Here is a 19186-nt window from a genome sequence, read left to right as displayed (position 1 = left end):
AGAGATTCCACCAATACTTAACTCGATAAGCATGTCTGCATGTAGGGGAGGAAACTTATACAAAATGTACACCACCCCAAATTGATCATGTTGTTGATAGTGCTACAGATGCGCTGCGAATAAAATTAGACTCTGTTGCTCTTTTGAAAAAGAAGAAAATAAAACAACATAGATTAGCTCCATGGCATAATGCCGAAACCCGCAAAATAAAGCAAAAGTCTAGACAACTTGAAAGGATATGGCGTTCCACTAAACTTGAAGAATCTCGTTTAATTTGGCATATTACTCTCAATGAATATAAGAAAGCACTGCGTAAAGCGAGAGCAGCCTACTACTCTTCATTAATAGATGAGAATAAGAATAATGCAAGATTTCTTTTCAGCACTGTAGCCAGGCTGACAGAGAGCCGCAGCTCGATTGAGCCTTCTATTCCCATAGCACTCAATAGTAAAGATTTTATGTGCTTTTTTAACGATAAAATTGTTACTCTTAGAAACAAAATTAATGACCCTTGCCTTTGACCAGTAGAGTGTTATCAACAGCTCCCGGAAACGTAAGTTTAATATTACACTAGATAGTAAACTAGAATGCTTTTCAGCCATAACCTTGAACAATTACATTCAATGATTTCTCTCTTCAAACCATCACGTGCATGTTAGACCCAATTCCAACTAGCTGTTGAAGGAAGTTTTTCCATTAATTAGCACTTCTTTATTAAATATTATGAATATGTCTTTATTATCAGGCTATCTTCCACAATCATTTAAAGTTGCAGTAATAAAACCGCTTCTTAAAAAGCACAACCTCGATCCAGAGGTTTTAGCCAACTATAGACCTATTTCTAATCTTCCGTTCCCCTCAAACATTCTTGAGAAGCGTCGGCAAAACAGTTGTGTGATTACTTAAAAAACAATGATTTATTTGAAGGTTTTCAGTCTGGCTTTAGAACACATCATAGCACAGAGACAGCCCTGGTTAAAGTCACAAATGAGGTGTGGATGACTGACACACAAGAAGAAGAAAAAAAAAATTGTAAAAAAAAATAGTTACAAAAAATCGCAGGCTTTGCGATTTGATAATCGCATCATCTCGAATCGCGATTTCGATTTAAAATCGATTAATCGTTCAGCCCTAGTATAGGGTACCCCTTGCCCGTCAGGCTTCTACGGGCAGGGCGTCCCATAGACCTTCATAGACCACGTGATCAACAACAATGGCCGACCTTCGTGTTATTCTCGGTGGAAAATGCCTATTTTAAGGTTCATGTGGCCATTAAAATGCGTTTTGATGTCATTTCATGCGAGTAATGTCCGTTACTGCCCGTAGCATTACTCACATAAAATGACATCAAAACGCATTTTAATGGCCAAATGAACCTTAAAATAGGCATTTGCCACCGAGAATAACACGAAGATCGGCCATTGTTGTTGTTCACGTGGTCTGGGAGCTGTTGCAGCATCCATAGCAACCATGAATGTGTACACATTCATGAAGTAATCTTCGTCATAACTAGCAAACTAAACATCATGTACATGTACTGCACAAATAATCAGAAATAAAAACTCATTACTCGCATAAAATGAGATCAAAACGCATTTTAATGGCCAAATGAACCTTAAAATAGGCATTATGAAGGTCTATGGGACGCCCTGCCCGTAGAAGCCTGACGGGCAAGGGGTCCGCTGTGTCCGCAATGAAGGTCTATGGGACGCCCTGCCCGTAGAAGCCTGACGGGCAAGGGGTACCCTGTACGTATATAGCGATGGGGAGGGGCCCTGACCGTCCGTCAATATGTGACGGGATGGGAGTGAGAACGTGTTGGATAACATCGCCTCTAAGGTGGGCAAGCCACCTGGGTTCATTCAGTGGTAACATAAGGGCAAACATAAAAAACCTTGGTGTAATTTCGATCAGTCTATACTACTAGACAAACACATAAAACTTCTGACCTATACCTGTTTTTTTCCATCTCAGGAACATTGCCAAGATCAGGGGGGTTCTATCTAACGCAGAAATAGAGATGGCTATCCATGCCTTTATTTCATCCCGGCTTGATTATTGCAATGCTCTGTTCTCCTGCCTCAACAAAACATCAATAAACCGGTTACAAACAGGTCCAAAATGCTGCAGCCAGATTAGCTCACTCGGTCCAAAAGAACATGCCACATCACTCCGTTTATTTCTGCCCTGCACTGGCTCCCTGTCCATCTCAGAACCCAATTCAAAGTATTGGTCTTCACATATAGAGCTGTCCATGGCCAAGCCCCATCCTACATCAATGACCTGATCCACCCTCACATCACAACCCGGGCCCCTGAGGTCCTCTGAGCAAGGCCTCCTAAGGGTGCCCCGAACCAGGCTAAAGACTAAGGTTGACCGTTCCTTTGAGGTGGTGGGCCCCAAGGCTTTGGAACAACTCCCCCCAGATAATAAAAACCTCTGCCTCAATAGAGATGTTTAAGGGGCAGTTAAAGACCCACCTTTTCCGACAGGCCTTGGGGTCGTCGGGGGAGGTGAGTTAGTAGCTGTCTTTTATTGGTGTTTTATCGTATGTTTTATCCTATGTATTACCTGCTGCTGTTTTATATGCCTTTATTCTACATGTTATAGTTGTACTTTGAATTGTGTCCCTGTGTACTGTACTGTAAAGCACTTTGTACATCCATGTTGAGAAGGGTGCTATATAAATACAGTTTGACTTACTTACTGATCCATATTAGTGTATATTTACATATATAATGTATACATGCATTCATATTTTCAGCAGCTTTGTCCATTTGTTTTTGAAAAATTCCATATTGTGTTGTCTCTGGAACTGTAATGTATTCCTCTTTTCTCTATGTTGCCCCAGCTTTACATCAATGTGGGCATCATGGAGGATGAGATAGAGCCGGGGGTGGACCACGCACCAGGAGCTCTTCCCTCACAGCATGCTCAGCGTGGTGGCCAGCTTCATCCCATACTCCGACCACAACCAGAGCCCCAGGAACATGTACCAGTGTCAGATGGGTACGTCAGCGTTGGGAGGGCTACTTAAAAATGGAATCTTTTACAATTACTAATTACCAATAACCGAACATCTGGATATCAAAAAAAGAAAGGCGTTTATGTTTTGATTTTAGATTGTTTTTTTAAGAACTTTTGCGTAAAAGGGTAGCATTTTAGCATTTTTGACTGTTTTAGTCCCTTTTGGACCAGATTCCAAATATTTTAAAACATTTTAAATTATTCAGATATTTTGCATGTACAGTTGCAAGAAAAAGTATGTGAAACCCTTTGGAATGACCTGGATTTCTGCCACAAGTTGGTCATAAAATGTGTTCTGATCTTCATCTAAGTCACAACAATAGACCACACACTCTGCTTAAACTAATACACACACAAACAATTATATGTTTTCATGTTTTTATTGAACGCACCATGTAAACATTCACAGCGCAGGGTGGAACAAGTATGTGAACCCCGAGGCTAAGACTTCTTCAAGAGCTACTTGGAGTCAGGAGTCAGCCCACCTGGAGTCCAATCAATGAGACGAGATTGGAGGTGTTGGTTGAAGCTGCCCTGCCCTATAAAAAATACACACCAGTTTTGAATTTGCTATTCTTAAGAAGCATTGCCAGATGTGAACTGTTGACTTGCATAAAGCTGGAAAGGGTTACACAAGTATCTCTAAAAGCCTTGATGGTCATCAGTCCACGGTGAGACAAGTTGTCTATACATGGAGAAAGCTCAGCACTGTTGCGACTCTCCCTAGGAGTGGCCGTCCTGTAAAGATGACTGCAAGAGCACAGTGCAGAATGCTCAATGAGGTGAAGAAGAGTCCTAGAAAGTCAGCTAGAGACTTAAAGAAATCTCTGGCACATGCTAACATCTCTGTTGACGAATCTACGATACGTAAAACACTGAACAAGAATGGAGTTCATGGAGGACACCACGGAGGGAAGCCACTGCTGTCCAGAGAAAACATTGCTGCACGTTTGAAGTTTGCAAAAGAGCACCTGGATGTTCCACAGCACGACTGGCAACATATTCTGTGGACAGATGAAACCAAAGCTGAGTTGTTTGGAAGGAACACACGACGCTATGTGTGGAGAATCTAAAGGGTTCACTTTTCTTGGCAACTGTATATTTCTCCCCATAACAATTTAGCCAGATTAACTTCATATCATATGGATAAAGGACCAGGTTGATAGGAGGTTTTGATAATGGAACCGTCATCCATGTAATGTTCTCATTCTCATCTGTTAATTTCTTTTTTCAGGTAAGCAGACGATGGGTTTCCCCCTGCACTCCTTCCTGGATCGCTCCGACAACAAGCTGTACCGGCTGCAGACCCCCCAGAGCCCCATGGTGCGGCCCTGCATGTACGACCACTACAACCTGGACAACTACCCGAGCGGTACCAACGCCATTGTGGCCGTTATCTCCTACACAGGCTACGACATGGAGGACGCCATGGTGAGTACAACACAAACGTTACTTTACCATAGTAGAAAAATAGTAAATCCTGACACAGTTTGATCGTATCAGATCATTAACAAGTCGTCCTGGGAGAGAGGCTTCGCCCACGGGAGCATCTACAAGACTGAGCTGGTGGACCTGGCAGAAAAAGTGCGGGGAGAAGACAGCGTGGTGTTCGGGGTCAAGCCCGGAGACCCTAAAGTCAATGACAAACTGGACGCTGATGGACTGCCATTCATTGGATCCACTCTACAATACGGAGACCCGTTCTACGGCTACATCAACCTGAACACCGGCCAGACCTCCGTCAACTTCTACAAGTAGGTTTCAATGTTTGATTATTTGGCAAAAGTGATTTAGGTTCTTCCATTTTTATAGTTCTACAAGTTATATTATGTGCACATCTAGAATCTAAACATACACATGTGCCGTCATCCCTCAGAGTGAAATCTGGTTTAAAAAAACAAACGGGCCAGGGTTGTGATCGAACTGTCAATTTTGCTTAGGAAGGTTCCTATTGGATTCTTTAGATCAGCGGTTTTTAAAGTGTGAGGCGCGCCTCCCTGGGGGGGCGCCAGAGAGCTTCAGGGGAGGCGCAGCGTGAGAAAAGAATTACGAGAAACAGTGAAATCTAGCTAACTTCCGCTAACTTTATGCGATATTTTTAGTGAAGTTACCTAAAGTGAGAGAGGAGACAGCGTCTGGTAGAAAACGGAGGAAGTATGACCACCAAGTCTCATGACCACGATTATTCGAAGCTAGGATGTTCATGGACCGGTCCCGGCAGGGCCATCTGTGTTTTCCGGAGAATCACAGAACGGCCGGTCGCCAGCGGGCCGTTGACGGCCGGCTCGGTTCGCTGACGGCTGGCACCGCCCTTTATTTTCATTTTAATAATACTTACCTTGATCAAAAGCAAGTACCGGTCAAGGCTGCAGCCAGAGGATGATCTGCGTTTATTCCTGTCTACATTGCATCCCCGCATCATCCGCCTGTGCGCATCAAACACGCAGACTCATTGTTCCCACTAAAGTAGGGGTGAGTGTAATAATGAGGCAAAGTTGACGTTTAGTGTGTTGCCGGGAGCATATTAGGATTTATCAACCATGTTGAAAATGTAAAAAATGTTTAAAACATAAAGATAAAAAGGTTTAAAAAAGTTATTGTTTAATGTTTTAAGGAGGTGGCGCTACTCAGCCAATCAAATTGGTGCAGTCAGTGAGTCAGCGCGATAGATTGAACATAGAGACGAGACAAGAAGAGAGAAACAGTCGGAGTAATTTCAAATGGCGTGCTCAAAAAATAGAAAGCTAGACAGCGAAAACAGAGCATTTAATGACATTTTCTCTTACTGGACCTCTTTGAAATGCAATTGAATACCCCTGCATTATAGCAACAACAATAACAATAATAATAATAGCAATAATAATTGGGAGGTGGGGCGCGGCTGTTCTTATGTTCTCTGAGGGGAGACTCACCTTCCCACACTTTGAAAACCCCTGCTTAGATGATAGGAAAGGAGCTTCAATACTTCCTTTATTATCCTAGTGTAAGTGCGTTTGGATTTTCTAAGCAGCCTCTTTTCTAAGTCCTGATGGATTCTCCTATCATCTTTCCTTAACCCCGTTAAGTTATGAACTTCACGTCATTTTTGTGATTTAGAGTCCCCTTGTGGCAGGAAATGACATATCATACATTTGAATTCTTCACCGTTTCATTTTGCCGCTTAACTTTAATAAACTGTGAATGTGTTTTTGTCTTAGGAGCCAGGAGGCGTGTGTGGTGGACAACATAAAGGTCTGCAGCAACGACACGGGCACGGGCCGCCTCAAGCGCATCTGCATCACCATGCGGGTGCCACGAAACCCGACCATCGGCGACAAGTTCGCCAGCCGCCACGGTCAGAAGGGCATCCTGAGCCGTCTGTGGCCCGCCGAGGACATGCCCTTCACGGAGAGCGGCATGGCCCCCGACATCCTGTTCAACCCGCACGGCTTCCCCTCCCGCATGACCATCGGGATGCTCATCGAGAGCATGGCGGGCAAGTCGGGCGCCCTGCACGGCCTGAGCCACGACGCCACGCCCTTCACCTTCTCCGAGGAGAGCTCCGCACTGGAGTACTTCGGGGAGATGCTCCGAGCGGGCGGGGTACAACTACTACGGCACCGAGCGGCTCTACAGCGGTGTGAGCGGGCTGGAGCTGGAGGCGGACATCTTCATCGGGGTGGTCTACTACCAGCGGCTGCGTCACATGGTCTCAGACAAGTTCCAGGTGAGGACGACGGGAGCGCGAGACAAGGTGACCAACCAGCCGGTGGGGGGGAGGAACATTCAGGGAGGCATCCGGTTCGGGGAGATGGAGCGAGACGCCCTGCTGGCCCACGGCTCGTCCTTCCTGCTGCCACGACCGCCTCTTCAACTGCTCCGACCGCTCGGTGGCGCAGGTGTGTGTCGACTGCGGCAGCCTGCTCTCCCCCCTCCTAGAGAAACCTCCCCCCTACTGGTCGTCCATGCGTAACCGCAAGACTGTCTGCACCCTGTGCGGGAAAAGTGACTCCATCGACTCGGTGTCGGTTCCATACGGTCTTCCGCTACTTTGTCGCCGAGCTAGCAGCGATGAACATCAAAGTCAAGTTGGATATTAAGTGAATTTTGCCGGACAACCAGAAAATATGCCTAAATGCGTCAAATCAAAGGAAATTATCTTATGTGTTTTATTAACATGGCTCTTAATATAAGTTGCTGCAATAAATCGTATCCAAAAAACAAACTGTAAAGCCGTGCATCAGAACAGTCAGGTTTAACTAGTTTTAGAAAATGAAAAAGTAGCAGCATTTATGATGGATATGTTGACTTTGATTATGGTGTGTAAAAAAAAATAAAAAAATGTCTTTTTTATATTCACACCGAGTGTTAAATAAAGATGCTGGACCAAGAATTTAGATTCTTTACTCGGGTGAAAGCACCAACTGCACTCCATTACAAACAGTCCTGTTTAAAAATGGTTATTATCAGGGGCCATATTCACAAACATTTAACAACAGTCAAATTGTAGCTTGGAGAACCACAGAGTGAATCATTTCTTAGAGTAACTAAGACATGGCACCCTTGTTGTATATATTGCAGCCCGTATTCAGTACTTCTTGCACAGTTGCCAAGTAACAAGCAGCTGATAATCATGTGTTTTTCTTTTACCATGCTGGAAATTAATCCAGCTAAATACTTAATCTATTTAATATAAATAGGAAAATGTACAGGGCTTTCATCATTTTCAGTTTATAGAAGTAGCTGTGTTGGTCGGTTTGATGGGGAATTTTGAGTGCATCCTTAAAAAGTCCTCCTTCCCAACAGTGTGTTTCCTGAGGAGCTAAAGGACTAATTGCTCTGTGAATAGTACATTCATCAGGATATACTCTTAACTATTGGGAGGTATTATTAGAAACATCTTAATTCCAAAAATGTTTCACATTGAGTAACTCTTTGTAGGAGGAATCTTTATGAATACAGCATCAGAAGTATTATAACCCTAACCTATATGAAAGAAAAGTGATCATTCTGCGGGAAAAACTGTTCCTGTGACACGTATATTACCTCGTTTTAGTCTTACGCATCCGACCTGGAAAACTTTGCAGCCAATCTTATTTGTTACAGTGTATCGTGCACCAGGTCCTTATTCAGAATTCTTATCAGAATTCTCTGAGTTTTTATCAACTTTGGTTCTTAAAACAGATAAAGTAATTATCGTAGGTGACTTTAATATTCATGTTGACGATGATAAAAATAGCCTTACTGTTGCATTTAACTCTATATTATATTCTGTTGGTTTCTGTCAGAGTGTAAATAAACCAACCCACTGCTATAATCACACTCTCGACCTTGTTCTGACTTATGGTATTGAAATTGAGCAACTATTAGTCGAACCGCATAATCCTGCTTTATCCGACCATTTCTTAGTAACTTTTGAAGTACTATTACGAGACTACAAAGCATTAGTCAAAAGCTCTTGCAGCAGAAACCTATCTGTTAGTGCTATAGCCACATTTAAGGAAGAGATTCCACCAATACTTAACTCGATAAGCATGTCTGCATGTAGGGGAGGAAACTTATACAAAATGTACACCACCCCAAATTGATCATGTTGTTGATAGTGCTACAGATGCGCTGCGAATAAAATTAGACTCTGTTGCTCTTTTGAAAAAGAAGAAAATAAAACAACATAGATTAGCTCCATGGCATAATGCCGAAACCCGCAAAATAAAGCAAAAGTCTAGACAACTTGAAAGGATATGGCGTTCCACTAAACTTGAAGAATCTCGTTTAATTTGGCATATTACTCTCAATGAATATAAGAAAGCACTGCGTAAAGCGAGAGCAGCCTACTACTCTTCATTAATAGATGAGAATAAGAATAATGCAAGATTTCTTTTCAGCACTGTAGCCAGGCTGACAGAGAGCCGCAGCTCGATTGAGCCTTCTATTCCCATAGCACTCAGTAGTAATGATTTTATGTGCTTTTTTAACGATAAAATTGTTACTCTTAGAAACAAAATTAATGACCTCTTGCCTTTGACCAGTATAGTGTTATCAACAGCTCCCGGAAACGTAAGTTCTAATATTACACTAGATAGTAAACTAGAATGCTTTTCAGCCATAAACCTTGAACAATTAAATTCAATGATTCTCTCTTCTAAACCATCAACGTGCATGTTAGACCCAATTCCAACTAAGCTGTTGAAGGAAGTTTTTCCATTAATTAGCACTTCTTTATTAAATATTATGAATATGTCTTTATTATCAGGCTATCTTCCACAATCATTTAAAGTTGCAGTAATAAAACCGCTTCTTAAAAAGCACAACCTCGATCCAGAGGTTTTAGCCAACTATAGACCTATTTCTAATCTTCCGTTCCCCTCAAACATTCTTGAGAAAGCGGTCGCAAAACAGTTGTGTGATTACTTAAAAAACAATGATTTATTTGAAGGTTTTCAGTCTGGCTTTAGAACACATCATAGCACAGAGACAGCCCTGGTTAAAGTCACAAATGACATTCTAATAGCCTCAGACAAGGGACTTGTCTCTATTCTTGTTTTGCTCAATCTCAGTGCTGCACTTGATACTATCGACCATGATATCCTATTGCAAAGACTAGAGCACTTAGTTGGCATAAAGGGAACTGCTTTAGGCTGGTTTAGGTCCTATCTATCTGAACGCTCTCAGTTTGTACGTGTTAACGATGAATCTTCCACGCAAACCAAAGTCAGCCATGGAGAGCCACAGGGCTCAGTGCTCGGACCTATTTTGTTCACATTATATATGCTTCCGTTAGGCAATATTATAAGGAATCATTCTGTAAACTTTCATTGTTATGCGGATGATACTCAACTATATTTATCAATCAAGCCTGATGAAATTAATCATCTAAATAAAATTCAAGACTGCCTTAAGGACTTAAAAACGTGGATGACCTTAAACTTTTTGATGTTAAACACGACCAACACTGAAGTTATTGTACGAAGAATCTACGAAACAAATTATCTAAAGATATACTAACTATGGATGGCATTAATTTGGCCTCCAGTGAGACTGTAAGGAACCTTGGTGTTATATTTGATCAGGATGTATCAGTGGCGAGCCGTGACTTTTATACCTAGGCCCTCTGACCCCCCCTTCCCTCGAAAAAAAAGAAGAGATATTACGTCTCAACGTATACTTCAGCGGAATATCAAAACAGTGGTCCGGGGTGCAAAACGCATCAATGACAGCGACCCTCTACCACACAAAACAACACCATTTATATAAACACCTATCATGACAGGGCACCCACAGCCAAGTAACAATTACAAATGAATTAAGTCGGCACAGCGGCCCGCATTGAAAATGACTTGGGCCTACCTTTGATGATCAAATCACTGAAACACAAAGTCCATCCTGTCCTTTTGGATGAAGCACTTGCGGGTCATGCAGCTGATCCTTTGCCACTCCAGTTTATCATTGTAACTCAATCTTGAAAATGACTCGGTTAATAATTTCGCAACGATGTCATCACTATCACTGAAGTGAGCCATCATGAACGAACTTATGCTAATCATAAATCTATCGATCATAAATCTATCGATTAGATTTATGAATCAAAAAAAGTAGGATAGACATGTGGATATTATCCGGCTGAACACAACGTGCATTTATCTAACAGGTTCGTTTTCCACAGACCTTATTTCGAGCTATTTTCCAAAAATCCTGTGGAGAAATCCCACTGCTTTCTGTCGAGGGAATCCGAGCGAAGCTTACTTCTGGGTTTTAGGACGCGTCACTGCACCACTTGCATAGACCTCACAGCGGGCGGAACCTGTCATAAAGTCCGTGAAAATAAAGCCCGCCCATTTAGAGGGAAGATATGATTGGTCAATTGTACTGTCATTTGACATTACTCTCTCGTTGAGTTACTATAGCTGGCCCTCTGTGAATGTAGAGGGACCAAGCTCTCCCGTCTTCACAGTAACTCGCAGAGACGGCATTTAACCCTTCACATTCCAACAGAAACTGAACAGGCAGATTCGAAAGATTTATTTCTTTGGAAATATTATTTTAAATACAATTAAATCAAGTTATTTTGGTAAAATTAATGAAAAATGTAACAACAACAAAATATAAAAAATAATATTTAAAAAACAAATGTTTTTTTTTTAATGTTTTCAAATATTATTTTTTAGAATATCTTAGGCCCTCACAGAGGGCCTAGAGGGCCCTGACGGCTCGCCACTGGGATGTATCCTTTAACGCCCACATAAAATCAATTTCAAGGAAGAAACTAGTCCATGCATTTGTTACTTCTAGGCTGGATTATTGTAACTCTTTATTATCAGGGAGTACCAAGAAGTCAGTCAAGTCGCTTCAGCTGATTCAAAATGCTGCGGCTCGTGTACTAACCAGAGTTAGGAAAAGGGACCACATTACTCCTGTTCTGGCTGCCTTACACTGGCTCCCTATAGAACACAGGATAGAATTTTAAATTCTTCTTCTCGCCTACAAAGCCCTTAATGGGCAGGCGCCATCTTACCTTAAAGAACTCATTATACCCTACTGTCCTACTAGGGCATTGCGTTCCAAGAATGCAGGGTTGTTGGTTGTTCCGAGAGTCTCTAAAAGTACAATGGGAGCCAGAGCCTTTTCTTATCAAACTCCACATTTGTGGAATCAGCTTCCAGTTTGTGTTCGGGCGGCAGACACCCTATCCGTTTTTAAGAGTGCGCTTAAGACCTTCCTTTTTGATAAAGCTTATAGTTAGGGCTGATTAGATTCAGCCCCTAGTTTTGCTGATATAGGCTTAGTTTGTCGGGGGACATCTTACTTCTTCCTTCTCTCTGTCTATACCTGTGTACTCTCGTGTTCCGATTAACCCAGCTTCCCCATATTTATTTCTTTTGGTGTCTATATACGCCGGGATCCGGAGTCATGGATGATCCTGCGGTCCTGTGTCCTGGATCGGGAGCACTGGATCGCGAGTCGTGGCTCTGGATCATAGGTCCTGGATGGATATCCTCGTGGATTCATCTTCCTATTATACACACATGCATTTCCAAACATTTGGACTACCTATGTTGCAAATGTATTATTTATCTTTTCAATTTACACACGGCATCTATTGCACGTCTGTCCGTCCTGGGAGAGGGATCCCTCCTCTGTTGCTCTCCCTGAGGTTTCTCCCATGTTTCCCTTTAAACTGGGTTTTCTCCGGAAGTTTTTCCTTGTACGATGTGAGGGTCTAAGGACAGAGGGTGTCGTATTGTCATACTGATATTCTGTACACACTGTGAAGACCACTGAGACAAATGTAACATTTGTGATATTGGGCTATATAAATAAACATTGATTGATCATCTGATTATTGATGGGTCACAAACCTAGTTTGAATTCATGTTGACAAGTTAAGTAACCACTGGTTTAATATTACAAATCTGATGAATTGCATACGTGCATAAAGTTATTTTTGATGTATATTCCTCATCCGAACTAGGACTGTGAAAATCAGAATTTAATACATAAATAAAACAATTCACTAAATATATTACAATACCTAAAGAAAATGTTAAAGGGAAAAAATGCTATCAGTTGAAACTCTCGTTTATTGAGCATTTGTTTGGCGTAAAATAAGAACACTTAAACTAATTAACAGTAAAGAGGAAACCAGATTAACATATACATATCAATCATGCCCAACATCATATAACCACATGTATATTCTTTAATATCAGGATTATTGGTTCTCTTTTTAGCAGGCTAGATCTCCATGGTAACTTATGCTTAGCGGCTAACCTGGTCGGGTCCAGGTTAGGTTGCAGGCTAAGAGCTCAACTCAGTGAAAGCACTGCCTGCTGACCAATCAGAGCTCAGTGTGCGGAGTTTAAAGCGATCAAGTCATATTACAGGAGAAAGGAAATACAGTAAAGCTGCCGATGCAGGAAAGACGGCCGGCAAACATCACCGACTGTGTGAACGTGAACATTAATAGAATATCACCTCCCATCTTCAGAGCAATCTGACTATTATAACATTAGCGTTAAGAAAGCTTACTTAAATATCTGCCACAACATAACCGGATCAGAGTACATTAAGTACAGTCCGCGGCATATCACTTCATAATGTATCATATCTCCTGATCTGAGTCAGCTGAGCCGTATCTGGCCGTGCAACACTCAGTGTCACATACTGTATGCAGAAGTATTATTTTAAGCAACACATTAAAGTCAGATCCACTCGTGTTTTAGACGGGCAGTGATATCATAAACCTGTTAATGTGCGCATTCAAACACTTGTTCTGTTCCCAGCTGTATTCACCTTGCAGGTGCAGCTATGAGGCTTTGATCCTGGATAAAGTGTTTAAGTCATGGATGTTTAAAGTTTAACTTCTTCATATGTCTAATATTATAGTTTTCATTCAGGAAGTAGCCTATGACGCTGCGCTGTCAGTATGCTTCTCCATGTTTGTGATTGGTCGAATGCTCCAAATACCACCCCTTTCATGTGAACGCGCACCTAACTAGATAGGACACGGCTGGCTTGAGCGATCCACTTGATAACCCGCGTCGTAGTACCGTTTAGCGAGAGCGCGTATGTTTTGGATTAGGCCAACCGGCTAACTCAAACATATCCAGGTTAGGTTGAACCAGCTTCGTAGTACAGGCCCCTGGTCTGACCACCACAGTAAACATAGCTGTGAGATGAATTCAGTGGAGTAAACGGAGCCGTACTTCCTCTGATACACAATAACTCACATTGATCTCTCGTACAGTGCTTGAGTAAATGTATAAAAATGCATTAGACGAGGGGAAAAAAGCACCTTGTTGAAAAAATCCTTTAACGTGTATCATCAGTTGTTTTCATTTGAGTTGCTGCAGAATATGTGGCAGCTCGAGCACAGTAGGGATGGTGAAGTCTGCTTTCACTGCACCATCATCAGCACCCCCCTCACTGCTGATCCAGACTGTAGCCCGCACCCCAGCGAATACCCCCCCCTCAATATCTGTGTCCAGAGAGTCTCCCACCATCACACAGTCCTGAGCCTCCACCTGCAGCATCCTGAAACACAGCGTGAAGATGGAGAGGAACGGCTTTTGCTCTGCATGTTCCCCCCCGACCACGACGGCGTCGAAGAACTCCTCGCACCCGGTCGCCTCCACCTTCTCTCTCTGAGTCTGGGCCTCCCCGTTGGTGAGTAGCAGCAGCTTGTGTGTGCGGCGCAGCTCCTTCAACAGGCTGCAGATTTCAGGGGACAGATTGAGGAGCTCCAGACGGCTGCTTTTCCACAGGAAGTAGCACTGAGCCGCCAGTGACGGAGTGGATCTGCTGCCCACAGCGTCCTGGAGGCTCTCCTCCCAGTGCCCCGTCCGCACCTCATCGATGGATCTGCCGGCTGATGGGTCGAAGCTCTCCTGAGAAAGCTTCAGCTTGAACTTGTCACAGATGCTGCTGACGGTGTCGTCATCCAGGCCCAGAGAGCTCTTCAGAAGTTCACTGGTCTGTGAGAAACAAAACAGATAGGCTATCAAATATAAAGACTGTTGGTGATAGAAGCACATTTACTCAAGTACTGTGCTTAAGTAAAACTTAAACTTTAATTTATTGAGTATTTTCACATTATGCAAATTCATATTATATTTATTTTACAGTATTAGTCACCTTGCAGGTTTTATATAACATAAATCAACTAATATTATATATTAAACTACCCAGCCAGCAGTGTAAAAAGTAATTACAATAAAAACATGAATAAAATAAAAATGTTGTTCAAAAAACATAACTTTAAAAATCCATATCCCTGTAAAACAATCGTGAAATATTATACTACAAATTATCATTCTTTACTATATTAAAGGTGACATTCTGCCAATGTTGTCTTTGGAGCATGTGACCAGGCATTAGACGCTGCACCTTTGTTTACTCACACTCACACTAAAGCTAATACTTTATGTCAAAATACTCCATTACAAGTAAAAGTCCTACATTTAAAATTATCCTGAAAAAGGTCAGTGTGTAGTACAAAGAAAAATATGAAAAAAGTCATCATATTGTGTCTGAAAAATGTGTAATATAGTATGTTGAAAATGTGTAAAAAGTGATGGTAAATTATTTAGAAAAATATGAAAATAGTATAGTATGTTAAAAAATATGAGGAAGGTAAAAGTTTATAATGTCATAGTTATATACTCATATCATATCGTATCGTATCTAGAAATATTATAAAAAGTCATAGTATAGTTTGTCAAAATATAAAAGAAGAAAAAGAATACTATAATAATAATATAACGAAAAAGTAGGAAAGAAAGTAATTAACTAATAAAGTATGTCTTAAATATCAGGAAACAAATTATAGAATGGTTTGTCGAACAAGTCTAATATGTATGTTTTAAATATCAAGAAAAAGTCATCGTAAATCATTTCTAAAAATATTAATAAGACCGGTATTCGGAAATATATTAAAAAGAAAAACACTATTAAAAAAATACAGTTTTGAGAATATAGTATGTCAAAAAATATGAAAACAATTCATAGTATAGTATGTTGAGTACATTCAAGTTGTACTACACCCGGGGGGGGAACATTACATATTCAGTTAACCCCTGGTGGTATGCACATTAACATGACGCAACCTAGCACCTACATCACCTGTTCGTGAGGAAGTCCCTTTCACCTGAGTTCAATTGACACTAACGTTAGCCTCAGTTAACCAACATGTATGTTAAAATGCTAATGATTCACGAACAGCAGAGTAGCTTTACCTTCTGTATCGCCACTGCTCCTGCCCGACTTGTTTCTATCAGAGTGTTGTCCAAGTCAAACAGTATCGCCTTTACAGTTTGCCCCTCCATTGCCACAGCACACTGTTCATTCTACGCTTCATTGCGGAAGTGCTGCCGGGTACACTGCATGATGGGAGTTGTCGTTCTGATAAACAGCAGTAGCTTACTTGCGAGCTTCTTCCCCAAGAGGGCGCCAGATAATCACAAAACAAATCGATTTACATGGTGACAAAGCATTGACTTTAGCTGCTTCACTTAAAACAGGGTTGCCAACTCTCACGCATCTGGCGTGTGACACACGCTTTCAATCTCACGCTCTCACGCTGCCCAAACTATTCTCACGCCAAAACAAGAATACCAAAGACTAGAAACGGTTTTGAAAACTGTTGTCACGTAGTGATCATCTTCTCAATAGAACATCTTTGATAATGTTTTCTGGCCAATCAGAATAAAAAAAACGGCGTAGTGTTGTTGCAGGAAGTCCCGACGGAGAATACTTTTTCTGTAGTACATCTCTATATAGGCCTACATCGATACAACATTACGTGTTGATAATGAAATAATGAAATAAGACCCCACGGTTTGATGATTGATAAGTGTATGGGCTGTCTTTCATTTTAACACACAGAACAATGGGGGCTATCCACCCTTATACACAATGTAAAGTAATTCACAGCCTCTTCCCTCTTCTCTCTGTGAGGAGCAGCAGGTTCAGCTTTCAGAACAAAGTAACACAAAACTAAAATGGCAGTAATTATTTTTTTAAATATGTCGTGGAGTAATATATTTATTTATTTTTCTTCTCAAGAGAGTACCAGAATGTGTGCAGGGGTTGGGTTTTCAGCATGTCAACTCTTTCACCTGTGGGGAAGTTGCAGGATTGGCTCCAGGGGGGTATACTGCGAAGCAGGATTTTCGCTTAGCCGGCTAAATTCAGGGAAAACTCCGGCTTTCCGGTCATCCGAAGCTGGTTCTCTTTTAGCAGGCTAGATCTCCATGGTAATATATGCTAAGCAGCTAACCTGGTCGGGACCAGGTTAGGTTGCAGCAGCGCCATATAGATAGAAGAGTTACGACACCGGAAGTCCAAAAACGGTTATCGTCACGTGGTTCATGTAGACGAGGATCGTTCCCGGGAAGTTCATGGCGGGCAATGTGAATGCATTGATAACAGGAGATAAAACTACGATTTTTGTTAATTATTAGTGAATAAAGGTTTTGATTTGCAATATTTATACAACAAATCGATATGTGTATGTATTTACATCAATATGTTTTAAAAAATAAAATCGAATTTGCTAATATTAAGTGATACTATTAGGATTAGTGTGAACAACTAGTTTACATGTTACTAACAGTGCCTTGTTAAAGAGTCTGTTGCTGTTTATTTATAGCTTTGAATTCTTTCAAACCAATATTATCTTCTTAAACTTGTATGGTAGTCAGGAGCATCACTTTCTAATGTTTGATACATTTAGAGGGAGGGGATCTAAAGTAATGCTTTAAAATTCAGATTAGATTCATTTCTACCATTTTCTTAAATTCATGGTAGTTTCAGTAATCCCCTGGTAATTGAGGACACAAGTTATCTAAATGACTAATGTCATCTTTATGGCTTTCAGAAAGGACAGGAGACCGACAGGTGACTATCAAAGGACTAGCAGCAGCAGCAGGACTAGCAGCATATGATGATAATGATGATGTTAAATGTGTTGTTTTAGGAACATCCATTGCAAATACATGGAATTCAATAAACATTGAATAGCATATCATGCAGTTTGTCGGTGCCTTTTCCTCCGTGTTGTCCTGGTTTGCTGTGCTGCCTCCTAGTAGCCACCATGGTTTGCTGTGCTGCCTGGGGATGCTCAAATCGCTCAGAAAAAGGAGTACGAATGTACGGCTTCCCCACTGACACAGAGCGGAGGAAAAAATGTCTGGCTCAAGTCAGCAGGAGCAATTTCACGACAAACAGCAACAAAATATGTGATGTAATTATATACAAACACTGCATTTGCACTTTTTCACAAAACGAAAACCACACCATTGGGAAAACTTAATGTTTTGTTTAATACAAAAAAACAGGGAAAGGCTTGAAAAACACTGAGAGTTGAGACTCATGGTGCAGGGTGAGGGTCTCAGTGCAGGTATTCAGACTCCATTGAATCCCCCTCTGGTTCTTGTGCTGAAAGAGGGAGCAACAGACAGGAGAAAGGGTTATACACACAGCACACCTATTGGATGGGAAATGCCTTGGGGAGATAAGGTGTTTACTTATATAAAACAGTATTAAACTTACCTTGTGTTTTCACTCTCACTTAAGTCCCTCTCCCTTTGCCACCAATCCAGAATCAGCTGAGCTGCAACATAATACAGACAGGTAATAATCAACAGAATCACAAGGACACAATATGGCTCTGCTAAAAACACTCACTCTTACACGCACCAAAGTTATATTGATCTAATATTTAACTCCCTCCACCCCCCCGCATACAATCCCGTTTAGAAGCCCCTCTTCTCTAATTCAACATGTTGGACGAAATGACATTAAGAGAACGGAATTTACAATTAAAAGGCTGTCAACGTGTGTTGCTAACTTGCTTCGGTATGCTAGCTTGATCTGTTATCTGTAAACGTTCCCTAAATCTACTAATTTAGGGATAATCCACTGACATCCTTTAATACACATGTTCATTTGAATCAGATGTACTGATAATATCCGCAATATAAATCTTTAAACTTCTTCTTACCTTTAAAAGTCCGTCACGAACGGTCTATTATGCTGCAACTCCACAGCTCTGCCAGCCTTGGCGCTAACTTCCGGGGAACGATTGAGAGGCTCCACGATCCGCCATTGCTGTAAAAAAGTGGTCCATTGGAGTGAACGGAGATGTCGTAACTCTTCTATTAAATAGCTCTGGGTTGCAGGCTAAGAGCTCAACTCAGTGAAAGCACCGCCTGCTGACCAATCAGAGCTCAGTGTGCGGAGTTTAAAGCGATCAAGTCATATTACAGGAGAAAGGAAATACAGAAAAGCTGCCGTCGCAGGAAAGACGGCCGGCAAAAATCACCGACTGTGTGAACGTGAACATTAATAGAATATCACCTCCATCTTCAGAGCAATCTGACTATTATAACATTAGCGTTAAGAAAGCTTACTTAAATATCTGCCACAACATAAGTAACCGGATCAGAGTACATTAAGTACAGTCCGCGGCATATCACTTCATAATGTATCATATCTCTCCTTATCTGAGTCAGCTGAGCCGTATCTGGCCGTGCAACACTCACTGTGTCACATACTGTATGCAGAAGTATTATTTTAAGCAACACATAAGTTGACGAAACACTCGAGACAAATGTAATTGAAGTCAGATCGTGTTTTAGACGGGGCAGTGATATCATAAACCTGTTAATGTACGCATTCAAAC

The 19186-nt window shown here is 41.5% G+C and overlaps 2 protein-coding genes and 1 long non-coding RNA gene across 3 annotated transcripts; 1 reads left to right on the top strand and 2 right to left on the bottom strand.

Moving 5' to 3' along the window:
- Positions 1 to 2453: 2453 nt before the first annotated feature.
- On the top strand, positions 2454 to 7110 carry LOC117459986 (DNA-directed RNA polymerase I subunit RPA2-like). Its single transcript, XM_034101175.2, is given in 9 exon segments — positions 2454 to 2513; positions 2852 to 2899; positions 2901 to 3009; positions 4262 to 4458; positions 4531 to 4781; positions 6225 to 6603; positions 6605 to 6862; positions 6864 to 7043; positions 7045 to 7110. Coding segments are annotated over 9 exon segments (1548 nt in total).
- Positions 7111 to 12564: 5454 nt separating this feature from the next.
- On the bottom strand, positions 12565 to 15858 carry nanp (N-acetylneuraminic acid phosphatase). Its single transcript, XM_034101240.2, has 2 exons — positions 15738 to 15858; positions 12565 to 14477 (listed from the first exon to the last, which is right to left on the bottom strand). The coding sequence occupies exons 1-2, from the start codon at positions 15825 to 15827 to the stop codon at positions 13839 to 13841; spliced, it is 729 nt and encodes a 242-aa protein (XP_033957131.1). The 5' UTR covers positions 15828 to 15858; the 3' UTR covers positions 12565 to 13838.
- Positions 15859 to 17845: 1987 nt separating this feature from the next.
- On the bottom strand, positions 17846 to 18645 carry LOC139435259 (uncharacterized). The gene is made up of 3 exons (XR_011644552.1): positions 18506 to 18645; positions 18055 to 18115; positions 17846 to 17940 (listed from the first exon to the last, which is right to left on the bottom strand). It is a non-coding gene; the product is annotated as an uncharacterized lncRNA (long non-coding RNA).
- Positions 18646 to 19186: the final 541 nt, after the last annotated feature.

This window comes from Pseudochaenichthys georgianus, chromosome 15, assembly GCF_902827115.2.
Source record: "Pseudochaenichthys georgianus chromosome 15, fPseGeo1.2, whole genome shotgun sequence".
NCBI classification, from domain to species: domain Eukaryota; kingdom Metazoa; phylum Chordata; class Actinopteri; order Perciformes; family Channichthyidae; genus Pseudochaenichthys; species Pseudochaenichthys georgianus.
This window is presented reverse-complemented; position numbering and strand designations above follow the sequence as displayed.